Source organism: Typopeltis vanoorti, chromosome 17, assembly GCF_054136105.1.
Source record: "Typopeltis vanoorti isolate ZY-2024b chromosome 17, IOZ_Tvanoo_1.0, whole genome shotgun sequence".
Taxonomy (NCBI): domain Eukaryota; kingdom Metazoa; phylum Arthropoda; class Arachnida; order Uropygi; family Thelyphonidae; genus Typopeltis; species Typopeltis vanoorti.
In genome coordinates, this window is record NC_143565.1 from 70,177,564 (window position 1) to 70,200,653 (window position 23,090).

General features: G+C 36.7%; 1 protein-coding gene across 1 annotated transcript in view; it reads right to left on the minus strand.

Annotated features, from left to right (window-relative positions):
* LOC150097470 (sodium-dependent phosphate transporter 1-A-like) overlaps positions 1-23,090 on the minus strand; it is a 263,701-nt gene that overhangs the window by 58,249 nt on the left and 182,362 nt on the right. The window contains exons 8-9 of the mRNA XM_090406931.1: positions 17,350-17,414; positions 10,051-10,129 (exon numbers count right to left, since the gene is read on the minus strand). Of these exons, the coding sequence (XP_090263057.1) occupies positions 10,051-10,129; positions 17,350-17,414 (144 nt within the window). The remainder of the gene's footprint in view (positions 1-10,050; positions 10,130-17,349; positions 17,415-23,090) is intronic.

Sequence of the window (23,090 nt, forward strand, 5' to 3'; positions counted from 1 at the left end):
CTACAAAAAAGAAGACACAGCCATGGGCTCACCATTATCCCCCCCCCCCCCCCCCCGATAGCGAAAACATCAGTTTTCGGTATCTGGTCCCATGGCCACCAGACATTAGACACTTTCCTAAGCCACCTAAACAAATAACACAAATGCATACAATTTACAGTGAGATTGAAAGTCAGAACACACTTCCTTTTCTAGATACACCTGTCACACGTCTTCCTTCTGGCAGTCCTTTTACTGTAAGCCTATATACACATAAACTCTTACCACCACAACACAAAAACTAGGTGTCATTAACACACTAAAAAACAGGGCATTGAAGATACAAATCTTCCAGTGAAAAAGCACTTAAAGATGAATTAAAAGTTGTCAGTAGTAGCTTTCAGAAAAATGGCTATAGCCAAAATACAATCAACAAAATTCTTCATAAGACCCACTTAAAAACAAAAATAAACCTAGATTATAATAAAACTGTAATGATTCCATACATTAAAGGGATATCAGATAAAATAAACAGAATACTACAGAAATATAACTTTAATGTGCCACCTTTAAATCTCCTGAAAAATTAAAGAACTTATTCAAATCATCCAAGGATCCACTTCCTCTGCTCGCCCACTCTGGAGTATACTGTATTCATTGCACCTGATAAAAATGTAATTTGCCCTATATAGGTGAAACAGGACACACAATTCCTATCCAAAAAAAAGGAACATAAATGGTACATTAAATATAATAACTATGGTAAATCCAGCCTTTCTGATCATGCTCTGAATACTCTACATAGAATTGACTGGAAAGACACCTGTTGTTTACATCAACCAAAACATGGTATGAACATAAATTTAAGGAGTCCTATGAAATTCTTATCAAACACCCTAATCTTAATAAGGATGGTTTAACTTCCCTACCGGCTAGGACATCTATAGATGTCCAACTAAATCTGGATATGTTTCAGCCCACCTGTTTAAAGAACCTGGATAAGAAGTGCAATTTGATTGTCATGTCCATTAGAAGGTGTGATAAACCCTCACGCTGAAGAGAACGGTTAATCGGATTATCTCCCGTTCCTAGCTGCCTCTCAGTTGCCTATAACAAGAAACGGACTTTCTTGTTCCATGCTAGTTAACTGGATTTTAGTTATATATGATGGACTAAAAATAGAGAAATTATTATATTTTTGTTTTCTCTCTTTATTGTACAATACAATTTTAATTTCTGGACAAAATAAAGGTCTTGCATAATTTCTTCACTTAAATATTGTCTTACCTTGGAGAACCAATTTAATTTTTTATTTTTTTGCACTAATTTTTTTCTAATCGCTTACTAGACAAAAGATTTTTCTTTGTTCTCAAAGAAATTAATTAACGATAATTATTTGAAATATTCTTTTAAAAAAAGAAAAGAAAACCGGCTGTCGACGTTCCAGATTATATTATTTTTATTTTTGTACAAAACCATCGAAATCGAATAATACTTCACACATTTCCATTAGGACACGCTTGAGCAACTTTGCTTTATAGAGAATAACATGAAATTCTTTAATCATATTACTAAATTTTTGTTCATGTTGTATAGTAATCTGTACTTTCACTTTCTTGGTTTCCTTGTATAATTGGTCATTACAAAATGAAATTAACAGTTATGATTTAAATTTATATTTTTTGCATAATTCAGATATTTTATTCTCCAATTTTTAAAGTAAGCGATACATTTGCTTATTTTTATCATTCAAAATATGTATATCAAATGTGAAATTTCATTTCCATATTTTTACAATAGAATTGAACTTTATTTCGCCTCTGATAGTTTAACCCCCCCCCCCGTTGCATTACTATCACACACCCGAAAACTGTTATGAAACATAGGTACAGTTTTTATTTAATTCGTTATTTTTCTCTAGTAATTGTTCCACATAACTTTAATTTTTCGATACTGAAACTATGTGGTGATTATTATAAATTAGCAAATTATAAATCAGACAATATACATATTTCCTGATTATTATAAATCAGGAAATTATGTGATATTCGGATATAAGTGAAATTAATATTTAAAATCACTGTCATCCTTCAAATGCAATATCAGAATAAAGAAATTGGAAAACCCAAAGTTTCGAAATACATTTTGAAAGGCCGCTCTTGAAATGCATTGGTCTACAGACTGGATTCTGAACATGCCAACGTTTCGTGATATTATGACTGAAAAACAATTCAGTCTCATGAAGTATTTGCATTTTCAGAATAATGAGGAATATGATCAGGCAACACATTAATAAAATTTATGATTTTCTGATGAAAATCCATCAGAAATGTAGATCACTCTACATTCCTAAGAGAGACTTGAGTATCGATGAAAGCCTTATGCCATTCAAAGGTAGACTGAAATGTAAGCAGTATATTCCCAAAAAGAAAGCGAAGTATGGAGTAAAATTTTTTATGCTTTGCGAATCGGAAAGTGAATATCTTTGGGATTTCAAACCTTATACGGGAAAGCAAACTGTAATCGAGCATGATAAATATTCGGATCTCCCCTTGTCGATGCGTGCAGTAATGCAGTTACAAGACCCTTTACTGGGGGAAAGGTTACTGCATTATAATGGATAATTACTATATATGTGTCCTGAACTCGCTGATTTGCTTTTACAGCATCGTACAGATAGTTATGGTACTGTAAATGCAAAAAGGCGAGATATGCCTCCAGATCTGGCTTCAGGAAAGCTATCGAAGGGGAAATCCGAACTTATCAGCGAGGGAAAGTCTTTGCACTACGTTGGAAAGACAAAAAAGATGTTTTTCTGCTGTCTTCCCTGCACAATCCATCAACGGAATCCGTGGAAAAGCATGGTTTGAAGAAAGAAAAACCCATTGCTGTGTGTGTGCATACAACGACACTATGGGTGGAGTCGACAAGTGCGATCAACAGCTATCATTCTACTCTGTAATGAGGAAACAGCATAAAAAATATTACAAAAAATTGTTTGGACAATAATTAGATTTTGTTATTTGGAACAGTTTCCTCCTGCAAAAGAAAAAATGTTTGTCTACCATAACATATCTAGAATACAGAATAGAAATTGCGAAAGCATTCCTGCATGCATATGCACCTTCTTCAGCAAGCAGAAAAACAGGAAAGCCTGCCAGACATCTTAGGTTGAACGCTGCTAACTCCAACCATTATCCCAAAAATCTACCACCAACAGCTAATAAAAAAAAACCTGCACGGAAATATTATGTATGTAATAAAAAAAATATCAGAAAGGAAACAAAAATCTGGTGCCCTGAGTGTAAAACTGCTTTGTGTGTTTACCCTTGCTTCAAGGTGTTCCATGCTGTTCAAGAATGTTAAATTCTGAACAGTATGAAATAAAAAATGTTTGTTTTCAAGACCATCAAAACAGTCCTTTTCAGGACTCTTTTTCATCTTGAAGGCTAATTTTTAAGTTCTTTTTATGACACAGAGAAACTGGAAAGAGTATTCCAGGTAAAGTATTTCATCAAAACAATAAAAAATGATGAAATAAAATCTACCCTGTATATATATAAAATGATAAGCCTTTTTATGTCATGTTTATCAAAACATTTTGAAACTCAGGGGCTACCCTGAGTGTCGAGTCATCAGAATTCAGGGGCAGAACCCCCTTTCGAGTTATCACAATTGAAGGAGAACTGGCCTACCATACCGGAACATGGGGGATTCGGCATAGCCCCCCCTAGTTAATAAATGAAATATATAAATAATAACGGGAACATTTTCACCTTGGCAACACTCAACATTGATGTGATATGGGTTCCAAATTTCTTGTTTCGGAGATATATATATATATATATATATTACAAAGTTTTGTAATAAAAATTTCTGCTACAATGAAGTTTGGCAGAATCAACAATATTATTACCACCTTATTTCTGTTTCTCGTGTGGGAGAAAAATGGTAAAATGTCACTCTTATAATTATATGAGATGTTATAATGGCAAAAATAGTAAGAAAAAAGTCATTTGCTCTTTCTCTTCAAAACACAAAGAAAGAACATTGTAAATTCAGCCAGTGGAAAAGAAAATACTACATATTTTTCTCCTGTTATCTGATTTTTTTTTCTTGTAGTACAAAGAAGAAATCACTGCATATAACATGAAGTCTGCATGAGGAAAAAAATCTGGAAATTGGTTACATTATAAAGAATAGAGAAATCATGTCAGAAAAATTATTCACGTAAGATTCTAATCTCAGCAGACATAACATTTTCTTCTAGATTACATATCTAAAGTAACTGAACCTTTGCTACTATTTTATACTAAAATGAACAGGTATGTTCCTCAAGTGATTTACGTTTGTAACAGCCGTCTTGCTAACGATTTATGAAATAAATTATCTGAAATATCCGCAGATTGACTAGGTCTATACCCCCCCCCCCAAAAAAAAAAAGATTATGAAACGCATATGCACCTTTTCTTTGAATATAATTCAAATTCTCTTTTTCAAGATAATTGTATGATTTAATTTCTAATTTTTGATAATAAAAGTGAAACTGATCATTATAAATTAAGCAATTATTTTGGCATAAATAATGTATAAGCATGTAAACGAAATGTCAGTATTTCTGTTAGGATATAGGTAATCAACAATCAAAAAGGAAACAAGACATTCTTGACATATTCTGCACTACAGCCTGAGGCACTTTAGTGCGACTTTATTCTCCCCTTTCTTCTCAATACCACCGAGAGTAATAAGCCTTCAACTTTTCCTCCAGCTAAGAGGATATTACCAAGTATTTATAAGACATAGATTATTTCAGAAATAGCTTCCAGCAGCAGAAGAAGTAATATTTAGATTTTTTTAAAAGAAAAACAAACAAAAATAATACTACTGAACTTTCTTTTGTGTGGTATCCATATAAACAATTTTGCATGGTGAAAATATAGCATATTATTTCTAAAATTATTATTATTATTATTATTCCTGATACCTCCAAGGAGTCCGAAGACTCATCGCGGGAGGACATCTTCAACTGTCTCTACACCTTACCTCTACTACGAATCAACGCCATCTATCGCCCACCTCCAACACCACCACAACTAGTAATTTTTTTGTCTGTAAATTGCGTGTGTTCTGAAGGGCCGATTTGTATGTATGCGGGATGAAAAACCCGAGTTTCCGGGAGAAAAACCCTACTACCTCCTACATATCTACGAGGATATGCATTAGATATTATCGTAATATGCATAATACAAATAAATAAATAAATAAATAAAAGACGAAGGCAAAGAATCACTGCTAAAATATCATTGGATAAAAATTTTTGACACCAAAAAGGCACAATTGGAAGGCAAAATTTCACATAATTTCAGCGGACAGTAGAACAGCTGGTTTTAGATTGCAAATAAATAGAACAGAATTAGAAGCTTCACGGTACAATCTGATTGCCATATATCTTTTGTCAAAATGGTAAAATGAAGTAATTAATTTTGAATACTGTCTAGAAAAGCTTTCAAACCTGTATAGAAATTTAGAGTAGTTATGCAATTCAGTTCCAGGAGAGAATAAGGAGGTGAGGGGAAGCATTAGAAAATCTTGAAAATGAGCAAAAATTTTGAATCATTCCATATATGATATTTTTCACATATTTTCAACATATCTACGAGGATATGCATTAGATATTATCGTAATATGCATAATACAAATAAATAAATAAATAAATAAAAGACGAAGGCAAAGAATCACTGCTAAAATATCATTGGATAAAAATTTTTGACACCAAAAAGGCACAATGGAAACAGAGTAATGCAATTTAGCATTTTAACATTTTTTTTTTTATTTTGTCTTTATGAATAACAAAAAATCGTTTCTAAAACTGAAATGTCATGATGCATATAATGCTATTTGGCTAGAAACGAAAGCAAAAGGACATATTTATTTCAATAAATATTATTTAAAAATATACATATTTGACATAATATTTTCAAAGCAAACATTTGAAAATTCTGAAATTTTGAAAAAAAATTATTCAATTATTATACGTAAAGTGAAAGAACAATCAGTGCAACTCTTCCGGTGCACTGATTTGTAGAATAAAATACACCAAATTTACTATCACTAAATAGATTCATTGCAAAAGCTGATCAGTGGTCATTACAGGATTGATTTTTTTCGCATATGTGAAATTCGTTTCAATTTTTAGAAAGAGACTCAATAAATCATTTTAGAGGCAAAAAGGTCAAATAACTTAGAACATAAACGAAATTCTAAGCAACACAATAGACGTAAAGACAGGGGGACACAAAGGCCACTCAGCAACAGTTAATCCACTAATGGCTGTAGAATAGCCGTAATGAGATTAACGGCAGAGGAAGGTAATGGCATGATAAAAGGTAGAATGCCGACGAAGTTTTGATCCATGAAAAAAGCTAGGGAGAGCTGACTATATCATCCACACCAGCCGGTTGGGAGGTTAAAAATCCAAAGAATACGGAAGGGCACATATTCTACCCACAACCTTTTTGTCTAACAGTTAATTATAAATAGGATTGTAAGTAATCCACCATCTTAACTCTAATATAACAATTCTCATGTTAAATTAGGATACCACTTTGGCGTAAAACTATCTATATGAATTTGTTCTATCATGATGTTATAAATAGAATATAGCTTTGATGTAATTTTTTTTTTCCCCATTAGAGATCAGGACAATAGAATAGCAGCTGATCAAATTATTGTCTCTTTGGCATACTGTTTGAAATGCAATATATATATATATATATATATATCTGTGTGTGTATCTATATACAGGGTGTTCGGGATAAATTTGACAGTTTCGTAAGGAAAAAGAAAATCTTCTTTGTATCTATTAAATTTAATGAATTGACAAAAAAACATTACAGGCAGAGTTAATTACAATACTATCAACAAGATTTACTCAAAATAACCACCATTAGCATCGATCACAGCTTCAATTCTGCTTCGGAACCTCGAACAAGCTGATGCTACAGTCTCCCTGGGAAGGGCCGCAAAAACTGTTTTAATTTTATCCATTAACTGGGCTTTTGTATTACTGGAAGTGCGATTGGTGTCTTTTTCAACTGCGCCCCATACAAAATAATCCATGGGGTTAAGGTCTGGGGAGTTTGGAGGCCAAACATTTGGACTGGTGAAGTCGTAGAAATTTTCAGACAACCATTTTTGACTTTTCCCAGAGGTGTGGCAAGGGGCCGAATCCTGCTGCCATACATACGGCCTACCATTGGCTACCCTTGTTATCCAGGGCTTGACTACAGTTAGCAACTCCACGAACAAAGCCCGAATTCCAATGCCAGGGTTCTTCAACACCTGTTCCTGCAGATTTGCGAGGAATTCTGCTGTACGAACGCAATCAGATCGTCTGCTAGGGATCTTTCTTCTTGCTACATCCTCGTAGTCACCATTGCAAGTCTCTAGTTCATGCCTGATTGTTTTTACTGTATTCAGGGAGCATTGGGCAGCAGTCGTAATATCCTTATTTTGATGGCGGGCACGAATCATCATGATACAAGTTATTCTCTTCCATGATTCAGGTGGGTTCCAGCTATCCATCCTTTCTGACATCTTGTATATGAATGAAGAAGGGTCCAAACTTTTAAATGAAGAGAAGTGTGTGTTAATACATGTAACTTACGGAAAAATATAATTAATTATAAATATGTCAAATTTATCCCGAACACCCTGTATATATCTGTGTGTGTGTGCCTACTCCAGATGATAACTTTAACACGAAGGTCGAGACATTGGTAAATTCTTCTTCTTCTTCCTATCATGGAATATAGGCCATGTGGCCTGTTCCGGTCTCATGCCATCTCTTTCTTGGTCTTCCGATTCTTCTTTTTCCACTTATTTTGTATCTGTATAATATTTTTGGTAGTCTGCTGTTGTCCATTTGATTTAAATGTTCTAGCCATTTTTGTTTATACTGTCTTATGTAGTAATTAATTGGTTTGATTTTTAGGGATTGTAAGATTTCTTCATTTGTTTTGTGGTCCCACTTGGTATATCCAGCTGTTTTTCTGAGGAACTTCATTTCTGCTGTTTGAATTCGTTTTTCATCTTTCCCTTTCATGGTCCATGTTTCGCTTCCGTATAGTAGAGTTGGTTTTGACAAGACATTATATAGTCTGATTCTAGTGTGTTTTTGTACCAGGGATGGCTTAAATATACTATTTATTATGCCATTTACTTTGACAAAGTTTGATATTTTAGTGTCTATGTCCTTTTCTTCTTCGTATGATAGATCACATCCCAAGTATCTGAAAGTGTTTACTTGTTCTAGTATTTTATTATCTATCACTATTTTACTTCTTATTGGGTTTTCTCCTTTGAATGCCATTATTTTTGTTTTTTCTTTGGATAGTGTCATATTATATTGCTTTGAGATATCATTTAATGATTTTAATGATCTTTGTAAGTCATCTTCTGATGTAGCTAATACTATTTGATCATCTGCAAATAGTAGTGTATCTATCTTCATTTGCGGGGTCATTTGTATACCAAATGGGTTATGCTGTTTCCAGATTGTTAATATTTCATTTATATATATATTGAAAAGCAGCGGTGAGAGGGTACATCCTTGTCATACTCCTCTTGATATATCTTTCCATTCTGAGGTGTGTTCTAATTTAACTGCTATTTTATTTCCTGTATATATTTCTTGAATAGATTGTAAAAGTTGGTTTGGTATGTTTAAATTGGTTAATATTTTAAACAATTTTTGTCGACTAATTTTGTCAAACGCTTTTTCATAATCAATAAACGCCACATGTGTTTCTTTTTGAAATTCTCTTCTCTTTTCTATTAATAATTTTAAAGTAAAAATTGGATCTATGCAGGATCAGCCTTTTCGGAAGCCATTTTGTTCTTCTAGTAATTTGTTTTCTACAATACTGCTTAGTTTCTCTTTTAATATTCCTGCATATATTTTATAAGCAGGCTAATTCCCCTATAATTATTGCAATTGTCTTTATTTCCTTTTTTATAGATTGGGATGACCAGTGCTTTTTTCCAAGAGTTAGGGGTTTTTCCGGACATCCAAACCATATTAAAAAATTTCAAAAGTCTTTCATTAAATTTTTCACCTGCATTTTTGTATAGTTCTATATTTATATTGTCTTCTCCTGGCGTTTTCCTATTTTTCATCTTCTTTATTATATTTTTCAGTTCTAACATTGTGATATTTTCTATTAGGTCATTCTTTGTCTTATAAAATGTTAAGACAAAGAATAACCTAATACCATCGGAAAATTAAAGTAATCAATTCTATCACGGTTGTAGTGTCCATAATTTGTTTGAAATGAAAAAATACTGTTGTTGATGATGGGGGGCAGTAGATGCCGTTGATGGTAGTAGTGTCATTGTGTGTAGTTGGAGAATAAAATAGTATGACTGATGATCAGTGGAGTGTAGCAGAATAGAGTAGAGTGCTCTCCCCATGATGAGTCCTTGGAGGTGTCACGTAATAATAATAATAGAAAAATACAGTTTCCCTATTGAGAAACACTGGTTATCTACTACAAAACTAATTTAGAAAATGGAATTTCAAAATAGTTTCAAACTCAGGGCTGCAGCAATTTAATTTCTAATTATTATTATTATTATTATTATTATTATTACTGTTTTATCATCTTCATTGAGTCTCTATTTAATGCACAGTTCGGTGAGCATTGTTACAGACACAGTGTGTGACATTTGGTGTGTCAACACTCAGTCAACAAGGAGAGAGATGGGTGGATTGCCTAAGAGGGTGGTGAGTGTGCAGACAGTAAATGATTTCAAGGTGTGATATGATAGCTAGGGAGACCCCTCCTCTTGCAGTTCAACTCATTGCATCTTGCAATGAGTTGAACTGCAAGAGGAGGGGTCTTGTGATGGTAATAATAATAATAATAATAATACATATATTCAAACTTGTGATTTTGAGTTGAACAGCTAAACTTGCGATTTTGAGTTGAACACCAATTAGAAAACAAAGAATAATACACATTAATACTCTGTCTAAAAATTATAAAATCATCGACAGTAAATTCTACATACCAAGTTCAGACACAGCAAGTGCAACATTAGTTTTTACATTGTTTCTGCCATCTGATTCCTTGTTTTGAAATACTCCATTCTGCAAATGAATAATCTACTCATTAGTTAATAAGTTTAAATAACACACCAAATTATTATTATTATTATTATTATTATTATTATTATTATTATTATTCAGGCCTCGATGGAGTCAAAAGACTCATCGTGGGAGGTCCTTCCTAAGAAACACAAAGTCTATCAAGACTCATCGAGGGGAGGTCATCCCCCCCTAAGAAACACAAAGTCTATCATACCACTCGAACTCATTGACCGTTCTTGCTCTCACCACTCCATCAGGCAATGCATTCCATGGTGCAACCACCCTCCATGCAAAGAAACCACTCCTCACCCTCTTTCTCACAGTTTCCTTTTGTAACTTCAAGGGATGGCCTCCTGTCATCCTCCTTCCTGCTGTTCAACCAAGCAAAAGAACTCCCCAGTGTCAACCCTGTAACCACCTCTCAACAGTTTAAAAGTCTCAATCATATCACCTCTCCTTCTTCTATCCGCCAAACTCTGCAGTCCACATTCCCTCAGCCGATCCTCATAACTATCATTGTACACTCCTGAAACCATCTTTGTTATCTGCCTTTGTGCCCTTTCCACAGTTAATTTATCCCCTTCAAATCCTGGAGACCAAATCTGAGAACAATAGTCCAAGTGTGGTCTGATCAGGATCTTATACAACGGAATAATAACTGCTTTATGTCTGCAGGTCAGTGTCCTCATTATTGCAGCAATCCTCTGTGTTACCTTCACCACCTTTGCAATATGCCCCCTAAATTTCAGGTTTCTATCAATCATCAACCCCAGATCTCTTGTCTCCCCTACTTCCTCCAGTATAACTCTTCCCATAGAGTATGCACTGTCCCATCGATGTTTCCCAAACCTCAAGACCTTACCTTTTGCTGCATTAAACTGACACCCCTATTCATTTGCCCATCTATCTAGTTTATTCAAATCCTCTTGCAGGGCTGCTGCATATGCACTATTAGTAATAATCCTTCCCAGCTTCGCATCATCTGAAAACAACTGAATATCCCCCAAGCAATCCACTGACAATGTCATTGATATATAGGTTAAACAATATAGGTCCCAGTACTGAGCCCTGTGGGACCCCACTTGTAACCCTCTGCTTCCATGAAACTGCCCCACCATACACAACTCTCTGATACCTATCACACAGTCAATCCTGAATCCAATTGACCAATCTGACATCCAGACCCATGTGCTGCAACTTAAATATCAGCTTATCATGTGGCACCCTGTCAAATGCCTTCTCAAAGTCTAATAAAATGGCAGTATATGCCTTTAACTCATCTAATGCTCCTGTAACTTTATCATAAAGGGCTAGCATATTGCAAAAAAAGAGCACCCCTTCACAAATCCATGTTGACTCTCACAGATAACATTACCCTCATCTGCCCAATTCTGTGTACGGTCCTTCACTACTTTCTCCAAGATCTTACTAACTACTGATGACACAATTAGACACTTCCAGTCTGCTACCAACCTTATGCAATGGCACTATCTTACCTTCCTTCCATTCCATGGGCAACTTTCCCGCAGCCAGGCTTTCATTGAAAAAGCCAGGTTAAAGGCACTGTCAGTTCCCTAGCACATTCTCTCAAAACTCATAGTGAAATACCATCTAGTCCCACAGCTTTACTGACATCCAGAGTACTCAATATTTGAAACACACTCTCCTCCTGTACCTCTAAACCTTGAACCTGCCCAATCCCTCTAGTATTAAAAACTAAATCCTCCAGGATGAAATACTCCAATAAAGTGTTCATTGAACAATTCTACTTGTCCTCTGTATCAGTTGCTCTATTCCCATTTTTATCCCACAATATCATTCTTCCACAGTCATTTCTCCTCCATATCACATATCTAAAAAATTCCCTAGGATTTTCTTTGGATCTTAGGGCTAATCTCCTCTCATATTCCAGTTTTGTCTTCCTTACCATACTAGTCACACTTCTGGCCTATGTCTTATACTCTTCATGCATCTTCTCTTCACCTGACTCCTTATATCTCTTCCACAGCCTCTTTTTCGCATGCAAGTCTTGTTTAATGTTGTTTGTCATCCACTTTACTGCAAATTGTGTCCTCTTGTTCACTCGTGGTATACCACTTATCATTGCTGCTAACAAATATTCTTTCATAATTTCCCACGCACTAATGATATCCCAGCCTTTCGATTCCTCCCTCCATAAAACTTCCCCAAGTTGATGTCTTAGACTATTATAATCACCTGCCTTATAATTCCACATAAGTTCCCGTCTCTTTGATACTCCTGCATGTCTATTCATTTTCCAAGTCAAAACCACATGGTCACTCTCTCCAACTGGTGGGAGAGATGTCATCTCAGTTATTATCAACTCTTCTGATGCTATAACCAAATCCAAAACCCTTGAACCTCTTGTTCTCTCTATTACATGTTGCGTAAGACATTTGTCCCTCAAGAATTCTAGAAATTCCATTCCCCTATTGCTACATGCATCTTCCTCTCCCCAGTTTATACTAATGTAGTTAAAATCTCCCATAACAATCATTCTTGTTGCACTTGCCAAACTCAAGTGTCTAAACATTTCCTGGTCCCCACCCTCTGTACTCCTGAGTCTGTAGCAATATCCCCACTAAATATCCTGTCTTGCCCACTTCTACCTCACACTATATGCTTTCAAAATCATGATTATCACTGCCTTCCAAAGTCTCCACTCTTAGAGGACATCATAAGCAGTACTCCACCACCACACTTTCCCTTCCTATCCTGCCGAAAAATGCTGTACCCAGCGACTTCTATTCCTGTTCCTGTTATTATATCCTCTTCTGTCAACTATGTCTCACTGATCCCAATAATATTTGGCCAGGCTGATGCTATCTGTGCCACCAATTCCTCTCCCTTATTCCGGATACTCCTGGCATTTGTATATATCATATAAATGCCGTTGTTTCTATACCCAGCATTATCCCCTCTAGACTCCACTGTGCTCAGTGCTATCTGATGTCGTCCCCCTGCTACCATCCTCCCTGGGACACACTGACTTTTTCAGAACAGTAATCTCTCCAGATGCCTACGTCCTTCCTAATTCAAATGTAAGTGGTCTCTTGCATACAATTCCTCTCAGTCCTCAAACACACTCCAAGCATCCACATATTCCAGTCCTCTCTTGTCACACATTCTAGCTATTATGTCATTCAATATTACCGCTCTTCTGCTCAGTTCGTCATTATCATACCTAGGCAACACACACACTATCTTTCCTCTCTGTGTCTTCTTTCGTACCACCTCAAGCAAGAATCTCATATCTCTTGCTGCCCTATTTACACCACCACTCAAGTCATTTGTTCCCACTATCACAATCATTTCATCCACCTTTTCACCTCTCTTAACTGCCAAAGCCACCCTTTCTATCATTCCTCCTGGCAAACACTCCTCATGCATCCTATCTTGAACACCACGGATCATTGAGTCACCACACATTATACCTCTTACCATTACCTCTCTCCAAAATTACTTCCTTTAAAAATTATTTTTAACTTCTACAATACTGCAAAAGTAAGATAGTAAATGTTCAGATACCAAGCTCATAAGATTCAATTGGTCTTTGTCCCTTTTTTTTAGCCTGGTTGGCCAAATGGTTAGTATATTCACTCTCCAGCCAAAAGGCTGTGGGTTCGAATCCTGCCATGGGCATGGATGTGTTTATGTATTGTCTATGAAAATATTAGTGATGGTAGACGGTAGATGTAGTTGGTGTAGATCAGTGGTTCTTAACCTTTGGGGCACTAGGGTCACTGAAGTACGTGGTGGTGGATTTGAGTTGTGGTAGAAAAAAAGTGTTTTTGAAGCGGTGTATAGTGTGAATTCTTTTGTGAATTGTGCTACATTTTTTTCTCAGTAATACAAGTTCCTTAGTGGTTCTGCTTTTTGGAGTTTTGTTGTTATATATTGTGTTATTTTTGGGTTATTGAGAAGGTGAGGTCACAGTTGGCAGCATCTGCGGTGGAAGAGAAGATAGGTTTTCGCTATTTAGTATAGTTGAATATAGTGTTTATATTTATATATATATATTTAGCGTTTATATATATATATATAATACAATGTTTATTTAGCGTTAATTTTAGTAGTTCCTCGGCAGTAAGTAATGATGGCGGCTGCAGCTGCAGTCACAAATGGTGTCACCAAGTCCTCTGCCATTTAAGGACTCTATTATATGTAACATAATAAAGAACTTTGTAACATGCAGTGATTGCGGCATGTATTTGTCCCGGGAGTTGGATATGTGGCGGGTGAGAGAAGGGGGAGTGCATGTATGCTCAAAATGTAGGCAATGGGAGGAATTCTGTGAATTAGATATTTCGATAACCGACCTAGTTGCATCAGGTATGGGAAATGAATGTTGAGAGATGAGTAGTGTGATAGGAGAGAATGATGAGAGAAATATGAATGAGAAAATAACAGTGTGTGGAAGGCTTCAATGACTGAAGTTTTTGAAGATGGTCTTGATTGGGAGAATGAATGGCAAGTAAGAGTCAGAGTAGGAGTGAAAGAGAGTTCTGGGAATGATAGAAGAGGAAAGAATAGAAACAGTAGGAGAGAGGGAATGAGAGAGAGAGGTATGGGAATGCTAGAAGAAGAGAGAATAGGAACGGTAGAAGGAAGGGAACGAGACAGAGGTATGGGAATGATAGAAGAGGAGAGAATAGAAACAGTAGAAGTGCAAGAGAGTTATGGGAATGATAGAAGAGAGGAGAATGGAAACAGTCAGAGAGAGGAAATGAGAAGAATGCGAGGGAATGCTGGAACCAGGGATAGAGTGATCACAGGACAGCAGATAAGTAGGGGAACAGAAAGAAAGGGTTAGAGGATAGAGAGTGAGGGATGCAAGTGAGCAATCAAGAAGCAAAGTGGTAAGAGATGTGATGTATGGAGACATGATGATCTGTGATATGCAAGATAGGATGCCAGAGGAGTGTTTGCATAGAGGAACGATAGAAACTGTGACTATGGCAATTAAGAGGGGATGAAAAGATGGATGAAATGATTGTGATGGTGGGCACAAATGACTTGAGAGGCAATGTAAATCAGGTGGCGAGAGATCTGAGATTCTTGCTTGAGGTCATGCAAAAGAAAATGCAGAGATGAAAGATTGTGTGCGTGTTGCCCAGGCATGATAGTGATGAGCTGAGCAGAAGAGCAGTAATACTGAATAGCAATATAGCCAGAATGTGTCAGAAGAGAGGATTGGAATATGTGGATGCTTGCGAGAGACCTCTTGCATTTGAATGAGGAAGGACAAAGGCATCTGGAGAGATTGCTGTTTTCTGAACGAGTCAGTGTGTCAATGCAGGGAAACTAGAATTCCCAGGGTGGATGGTAGCAGAGGTGGCTTCTTGTGGTAATGAGTGCTTGGGGGGGGAGTGCCCTCTCAAGCCATGTCCTGTTCTCAGTGAACACAAAGAGTGAACGCTGCCAACATGAGGTAAACTGGACCACAACATCAAACTTTCATATATGCCATGATGAGGTAGAACACCACATAGTCGAGTCTAAAGAAATTGTCCTGGGCTCTCATCACATAAACAGTAACCTTAGTTATGATTTACTGGACTCATTTAGCTCTGCTATCAGATACTGGCACACTCGTGAAGTCACATGCTCGCAGAGGCCTAACAATAGAACTTTAGTATGGACTGTAGCTTCAGTTCAAAATTAACTGAAGTTTATAGTCGATTTTGTAGTGGTACAATGTTTCTTTGTGGTGTTTTTTATGTTTGCTTTCAATGTTTTCATGCCTGAAGAAGTCAGCTTTCGGATGAAATATGTTGTGTGTTAAATAAAATTAATCATTTGTTTAATTCTCAGAATTCAGTCAGTAAAAAATATGAACATATCTTCATACTGAGTAAATACAATGGATTATCATATATATATATATATATATACAGATAGATAGATGTGCACTATAGTGAACACCAGTGTGTGTGTGTGTGTGTGTGTGTGTGTATACATACACTGCTTAGAAAGAAGTCAATGGACAGCCCCCACGAGTAAGGTGCATTGTACCATGTGACAAGTCATGTGTTTGTAGCCAGTATAAATTGGAAAAATATTATGCTTCCAAGTCAGTGCAACTGTGTCCCCAAGTGAAATTGCTGTGAGAAGGGAACTGACAGAGTTTGACATAATAGCACACCATGCTGCAGGCCTATCTGTTCAGAAAATTATTGACAAATTGGGCCATCCCAAATCAACAATTAGTGATCCCATACTGTGCTGGAAATGCAGGGAGTCAACTCCAAGTGCTGTCCACAGTGTATGACCCACCATACTCACTGAGTGTTCATTCTGTTAGTGTGCCTGTAGGGTGCTATGAAGGATATTCAGAACCGAGGCTCATAACATGAGTTTCCATGGTAGGACAGCAATAGTCAAGCCCCACATTACCTGAACCAACATGCTGCATCATCTTCAGTGCTGCAAGGAGTGTGTACAGAGAGATGTGAAAAGCTTGGAAGCTGTGTAATGAAACAGTGAATCCCGCTAAACCTTCTATCAAACAGATAGATGGGTGTGGGTGTAGCAGATGCCTGGTGAATGTTTCTTATCAGAGTGCATAACCCAAACTATGAAATTCAGAGGTGGCAGTGTATGGTCTGTTTATGGTCCTGTTTTTTCTGGTTTGGCCTCAGACCTTTGTTTGTGGCACCACAAGCACTGACTTAGAAGTATCTGAACATTCTGGACAATGCAATGTTTCCTACTTAAAGACTTTTCAATGGAACTGACCATTATCTCTCTCTCTCTCAGCAAAATAAAGCACTGTGTCAGGGAGCTGCTGCTGTAAATGCGTTGTTTGTGGACATGAACATCACTATACATAAGTGGCCTCCAAAGTACCCAGATCTCAACCTACTGAACATCTGTGAGATGAACTGGAGCATCGGCATTTAGCTATTGTGGGGTCAAGGGACATTCACCCCACAATAGCCCAGGACCTCATTATATGCCTACAGGAAGAATGGTCCAAAATTCCCATTGATCACTATATGCTTGTGAAAAGTATGCCTTGAAAGACTGCTACAGTCATAGCAGCAAAAGGAGGTCCTACATCTTATTAAGGTGAGTGTCATGGCTGTTTGTTCCTCACAGTATGGTGTCCATTGATTTCTTTCCAAGCAGTGTGTGTGTGTGTGTGTGTGTGTGTGTAAGTTTTGGTATAAAATTAAGCAAATATTAATATTTCTAACCTCAAAGGAAGGAAATGAAAGCTCTCTATCTCTTGGTGCCATATGTCCAATCGAAACAGAATTGTCTGCAAATATTTAAAAAATTAATAAAATTTTGTAGTAATAAAATAAAAACAATAAATAAAATTACTTACATTATCATAATATTATTATTACTATTACAATCACTATTATAACCAATCTGCATGGAGTTAACAAACTCACCATGGAGGCCTCACAGCAAGTAACATATTTGTCAAACTGAATCTAGCATTCACAATGTATTTCTCTCATCAACCATGCTCCATATAAAAAATTCACTGCTCACTCCACTCTTCATCTCTTCATTACACTGTTCCAGGTATGGCCTCTCATTTTCTTTCTTCACTTTACATAAAATCCCCTCACACTTAAATGTCTATCATATCACCTCTTTCCTGTGTCTCTCCTCTAACCTCTGCAATTTACATTTTCTTAACATTCTAGTCCTGATATTGCTTTAGTCATCATCATCATCATCATCATCTCTGTACCCTCTCCAGTATATCACTGAAAATAAGATAACTAAATTTGCAGAGTAGTCTATGGTCTGACCACCATCTTATACAATGGCACAACTGCCTCCTTATCTCTATTTATCGGTATGTCCCATTATCATTACAGCAGTAAACTGTGTAGTCTTCACAACACATGTAATGCATTCTTTGAATGTTGTCAGGCCTTTACTGACTGTCACCCCCTATATCCTAAATGTCATCCAATTCCTGAAGAACAGTTTTATCAATACAGTACACAGCCTATACTTTTGCAATCTGAAATATAATACCTTGTGCTTATTAACATTAAAACTATGACCACATTATCTCATTCATCCAAGCTAAAAGTTTATTTAAATCATCCTAAAAGTAGTTCACATCAGCATCATTCCTTGTAATTCTCTCCACCTTTAATCATTAGCAAGCAACTAAATATTCTTCATCAATCCACTTGAAATATTGTTAAGAAATAAATTCAAATAGTAGGAATCCAAGAACAACCTTGAAGCATATCTTTGGAATTTAGCTCTTTGGTGAGCTAAATATATTCTTATTGGCTTAAACCATATTGAAAAATGATGGTACAATATGAGAGAATTTCATGGCAGCTGTGGCATTGAACAGTTAAACAAGGCCTCCCCATTGTTTTCATCAAGGAAACAGAGTGAACAGACAAAGAGTCAGCTACTGGAACAAATTCTAACTCAAAATCACCAGAGATCAAGATTGGCACCATCAACATAAGAAGCATCAATGGGGGGGGGGAAATTAAACTAGCAGAAGAATTTGTTGCTGAAACAAAGAAAACAAAAATAGGTATGCTCTTTCTAAGAAAAAAAAATGCTATTATTATTATTACATGACACCTCCAGGGAGTCCAAAGACCCATGGAAGGAGGACACCTACTCTACAACAACTGTCTCCACCATTCAATCCACCAACTACTACCACAACTACCATCATCATCTACACCACCACCATCTACCGCCCACCACCACTAATATTTTCACAGACAATCATAAGCATCCATGTAGATTCGAACCCACAGCCTCTTGGCTGGAGAGTGGATACACTAACTACTCGGCCAACCAGGTCTGCTAATTTCTATGATAATGCAATGATAATCATTATATAATTTGCAATGATAATCACTGCAAAGAAAGAGTAGCTATAGCGTTAAACACTAAATAGGATATAGGATAATCTTCTTGAATGGCAGGCAATATCAAGTTGAGTGATGTGAGCTAATATTGGAATGGTCCCATAGAAGTTGAAAGTTTATTTTCCACTTGGTTAGAGTATAATAAATTTAGTTTAATCCTTTATCCAAGTGTGAGCAAACAAAGTTTACGCCTGAAAGTATCTTCAGGACTGGGTTAAGGTGATACAACACCAGGGCAACTCGTTGCAAAGGTGGAGCAAGCTACCAACACTCCTATCTTAGTATCTCCTATAATGCAAAACACATCTCCTTGCGGATATGTCTAATGTTATGCATTAAGGGAAGGGCCACTACCCAGACCGGTTTCGACCTTTATTGAGGTCTCTTCAGTGGGAGCCAGGCCCAAGTCGAGATATCAGGCAGAAGCATTAGCAGGTCATCTCCACCTATAGGAATTGCCAATTGGTGTGCCACCCTTTTTTAATAAATTACTCTGGATTTAGAGAAAGATGTTGAAAGTTTATTTTCCACTTGGTTAGAGTATAATAAATTTAGTTTAATCCTTTATCCAAGTGTGAGCAAACAAAGTTTACGCCTGAAAGTATCTTCAGGACTGGGTTAAGGTGATACAACACCAGGGCAACTCGTTGCGTTGTATAGGTGGAGATGACCTGCTAATGCTTCTGCCTGATATCTCGACTTGGGCCTGGCTCCCACTGAAGAGACCTCAATAAAGGTCGAAACCGGTCTGGGTAGTGGCCCTTCCCTTAATGCATAACATTAGACATATCCGCAAGGAGATGTGTTTTGCATTATAGGAGATACTAAGATAGGAGTGTTGGTAGCTTGCTCCACCTTTGCAACGAGTTGCCCTGGTGTTGTATCACCTTAACCCAGTCCTGAAGATACTTTCAGGCGTAAACTTTGTTTGCTCACACTTGGATAAAGGATTAAACTAAATTTATTATAGGTCCCATACAAGGTTCTACAAAAGAAGAAGAAGAAAGGAGGAATTTTTTGAGGCATTAGAAAAAGCAGCTGACACTACAAAAAAGGAAAAGTTGGTTCTTGTTAGAGATCTAAACACCAGAGTAGGAAATGATTACCAGACATATGGAAATGTTGGGGAAAATTTGGAGAACAGAGTAAAGTTAACAATAATGCTGGCTGGGTTGGACAAGTGGTTAGAGTATCCACTCTCCAGCCAAAAGGCTACAGGTTCGAATCCCAGCCATGGGCAGATGTTTATGATTGTCTGTGAAAATACTGGTGGTGGTGGAGGGTGGTAGACAGTGTTGGTGTAGTTGCGGTTCATTGTAGTTGGTGGAGTGAGTAGTGGAGACTCAGAGTTGTGGAGTAGGTGCCCTTCCTCGATGAGCCTGTGGACTCCCTGGAGGTGTCATGTACTAATAATAAGAATAATGGTAAATACCTGATAGATTTCTGCTAGGTACATGTACTAGTTATTACTAACACGATGTTCCAACATAAAACCGTACACATGGAGAGAAGATGCAAAAAATAAGAAAAGTCTCATTGACTGTGTTATTGTTGAGATGATATTTTCCCACTGGTTCAGAATACAAGAGTATACAGATTTGAAATTGGAAGTGATCGCCATTTATGTTGAGTAGGATAAAACTAAATTTGATATTGAAAAGAAAGGTATGTAAGAAAGTTTTGGAAATTCAGTGGCAAACCCTAAAGAAAACATTGATTGATTCAGCATGTGGTGAGGTAATCTGCAAGGATAGAAAAATCAGAACTCCATGGTGGACTCAGGAAGTTAAAGAGGCAGTCAAGGAAAGGAAGAAAGCATATCGAAAGTTCCTGGAAAGTAAGTCAACTTGTGCTCTTAGAGAATACAGAGAAAAATATAAGGAAGTGAAGCACTAATTATATATTGGTTTTATACTTTATCCAAGTGTTAGCAAAAAAAGTTTGTGCCTGAAGTACTTTCAGGACTGGGGAAACTCATGGTAAAGGTGGCATAAGTTCTCATCACTTGCCTTAGTATCTCCCATGATGCAAAGCATATCTCCGTTACTTCCACCTTAGTATCACCACCTCTGGGTCTGGCTCCCACTGATGAGACCAATAAAGGTCGAAACCGGTCTGGGCAGTGGCCCTTCCCTTAATACATAGCATTATACATATCTGCAAAGAGATGTGCTTTGCATTATGGGAGATACTAAGGCAAGTAATGAGAACTTATACCACCTTTACCACAAGTTTCCCCAGTCCTGAAAATACTTCAGATGCAAACTTTGTTTGCTAACACTTGGATAAAGGATAAAACCCAATATATAATTAGTAGCATAGCCAAGTGAAAAAACTTCCATAAAGTGAAGCACTGTGTAAAACTAGCTAAACAAAAGTCATAGGAAAACTTTGATAAGAACATAGAAAAATAAATATCAGGAAGGTTGTAAAATATTCTGGAGGCTATTAAAAAAAAAAAAGCTCAGAAATGGAGGAAGGAGCACTATAAAAAGAATCAGAGATGATAAAGGTAACATGAAAACTGAAGATAAAGTTATTCTGGATGTTTGGAGTAATTACTTTCAAAGCTTGCTAAATGAAACAAACAACGACAGCATGGTGATAGAAAATATTCAACAGGAATACAATCAAGAATATATATGAGTACTTGAAGTAGAAACATCCATCAAAAACCTGAAATGTGGAATGCTGAAGTAGATGATATATGATGAGAAATGCTCAAATAAAGATAATCAGAAATGAATGATGTTGGTATGAAGAGGTAATAAAAGACTGGTGAGTTGCACTGTATGTGGATTTGATTATTTGATGATTATTGAATATGAGGGGAAAGTGAGCAAGAGCTGATAGTAGGAACAAATGATAAAAGACAAATTGAGGATAAAAGACAATAGTGTGAGTGATAGGAAAAGTAATCAGTGATTTTCCCAGGTATGACTGATGAGATGATGAGGCAGAGAGCAAGGATTATGAATATGTTAGCAGAAATATGTGAAGAGAAAGGAGTGCAGTTTGTTAATGTATGGAATGAGTTTGAAGGATAGATTTAACCTATAAGAGTGATGGACAGTATTTGAATGGTGTTATATTAGTCATTTGAAGAGACTGCTGCTGGAAGGGAGAATAATGAGTGCAGAGAGTGAATTTGAGCAATATTCACTCAATTCGCAGAGGAGTAATGAAGGAGAGATTGAAGTCAGGCTTATTAATTGAGAAGCAGGTAGTATGAGTGTAGAGAATAAGTGAGCAAGACAACTAAGTAAATGGGTTGACTAAGGATGGGTAGAGGAACACAGTATGAAAAAAGTCAATGCTCAGAGAAGAAGTGAACATGTGTGTGTGTGTGTGTGTGTGTGTGTGTGTAGACAAGAAAAGAATGGAATGGCCTAGAATGGCACTACCCCCCCCCCCCGTATCTTCACTTGTATGGACATAACTCCTTTTCTATCACCAATGACACTTCAACTCTCTTTTTTACCTTTCATCCAACTGATGAAAATGACATCCAGACAGATGGAAGGGTATGATGTTTTTAATGACGATGGAAAGGTAAAAAAGAGAGTTGAAGTGTCATCGGTGATAGAAAAGGAGTTTTGTCCATGCAAGTGAAGATGCAGGGGGGGGCAGTGATTTTCAGGCAGTATGGAGTGAGATAGAGGTGAATAGAATGAATTACTTAGATATTGCTATAGACCTAGTAATGTGGAGGGCAGTGACCATGAAATGCATAAGCAAATTAGCATAGCAAATAGAAAAAGGATGATCATTATGTGGGATTTTAATTATGACAATATAGATTGGGATGATGAGATATCAACTGGGAGTAAAGAAAATGTATTTCTGGAGTTTTTGAGGGAAAAACTAATTAAGACAGTATGTAACAGAGAGCATGCAAGGATTGAGGGGCTTGGAATTTATCATTCATCAGAAGATGTCATTATAGATGAAGTATCAAATCTCCCTCAAGTTGGTGAGAGTGACCATGAAGTGATTACCCGTGTGGTTGTCAACCATGTGAGGAATTCTGTTGGGAAAGGATATATGTAGAACTACAAGGCTGG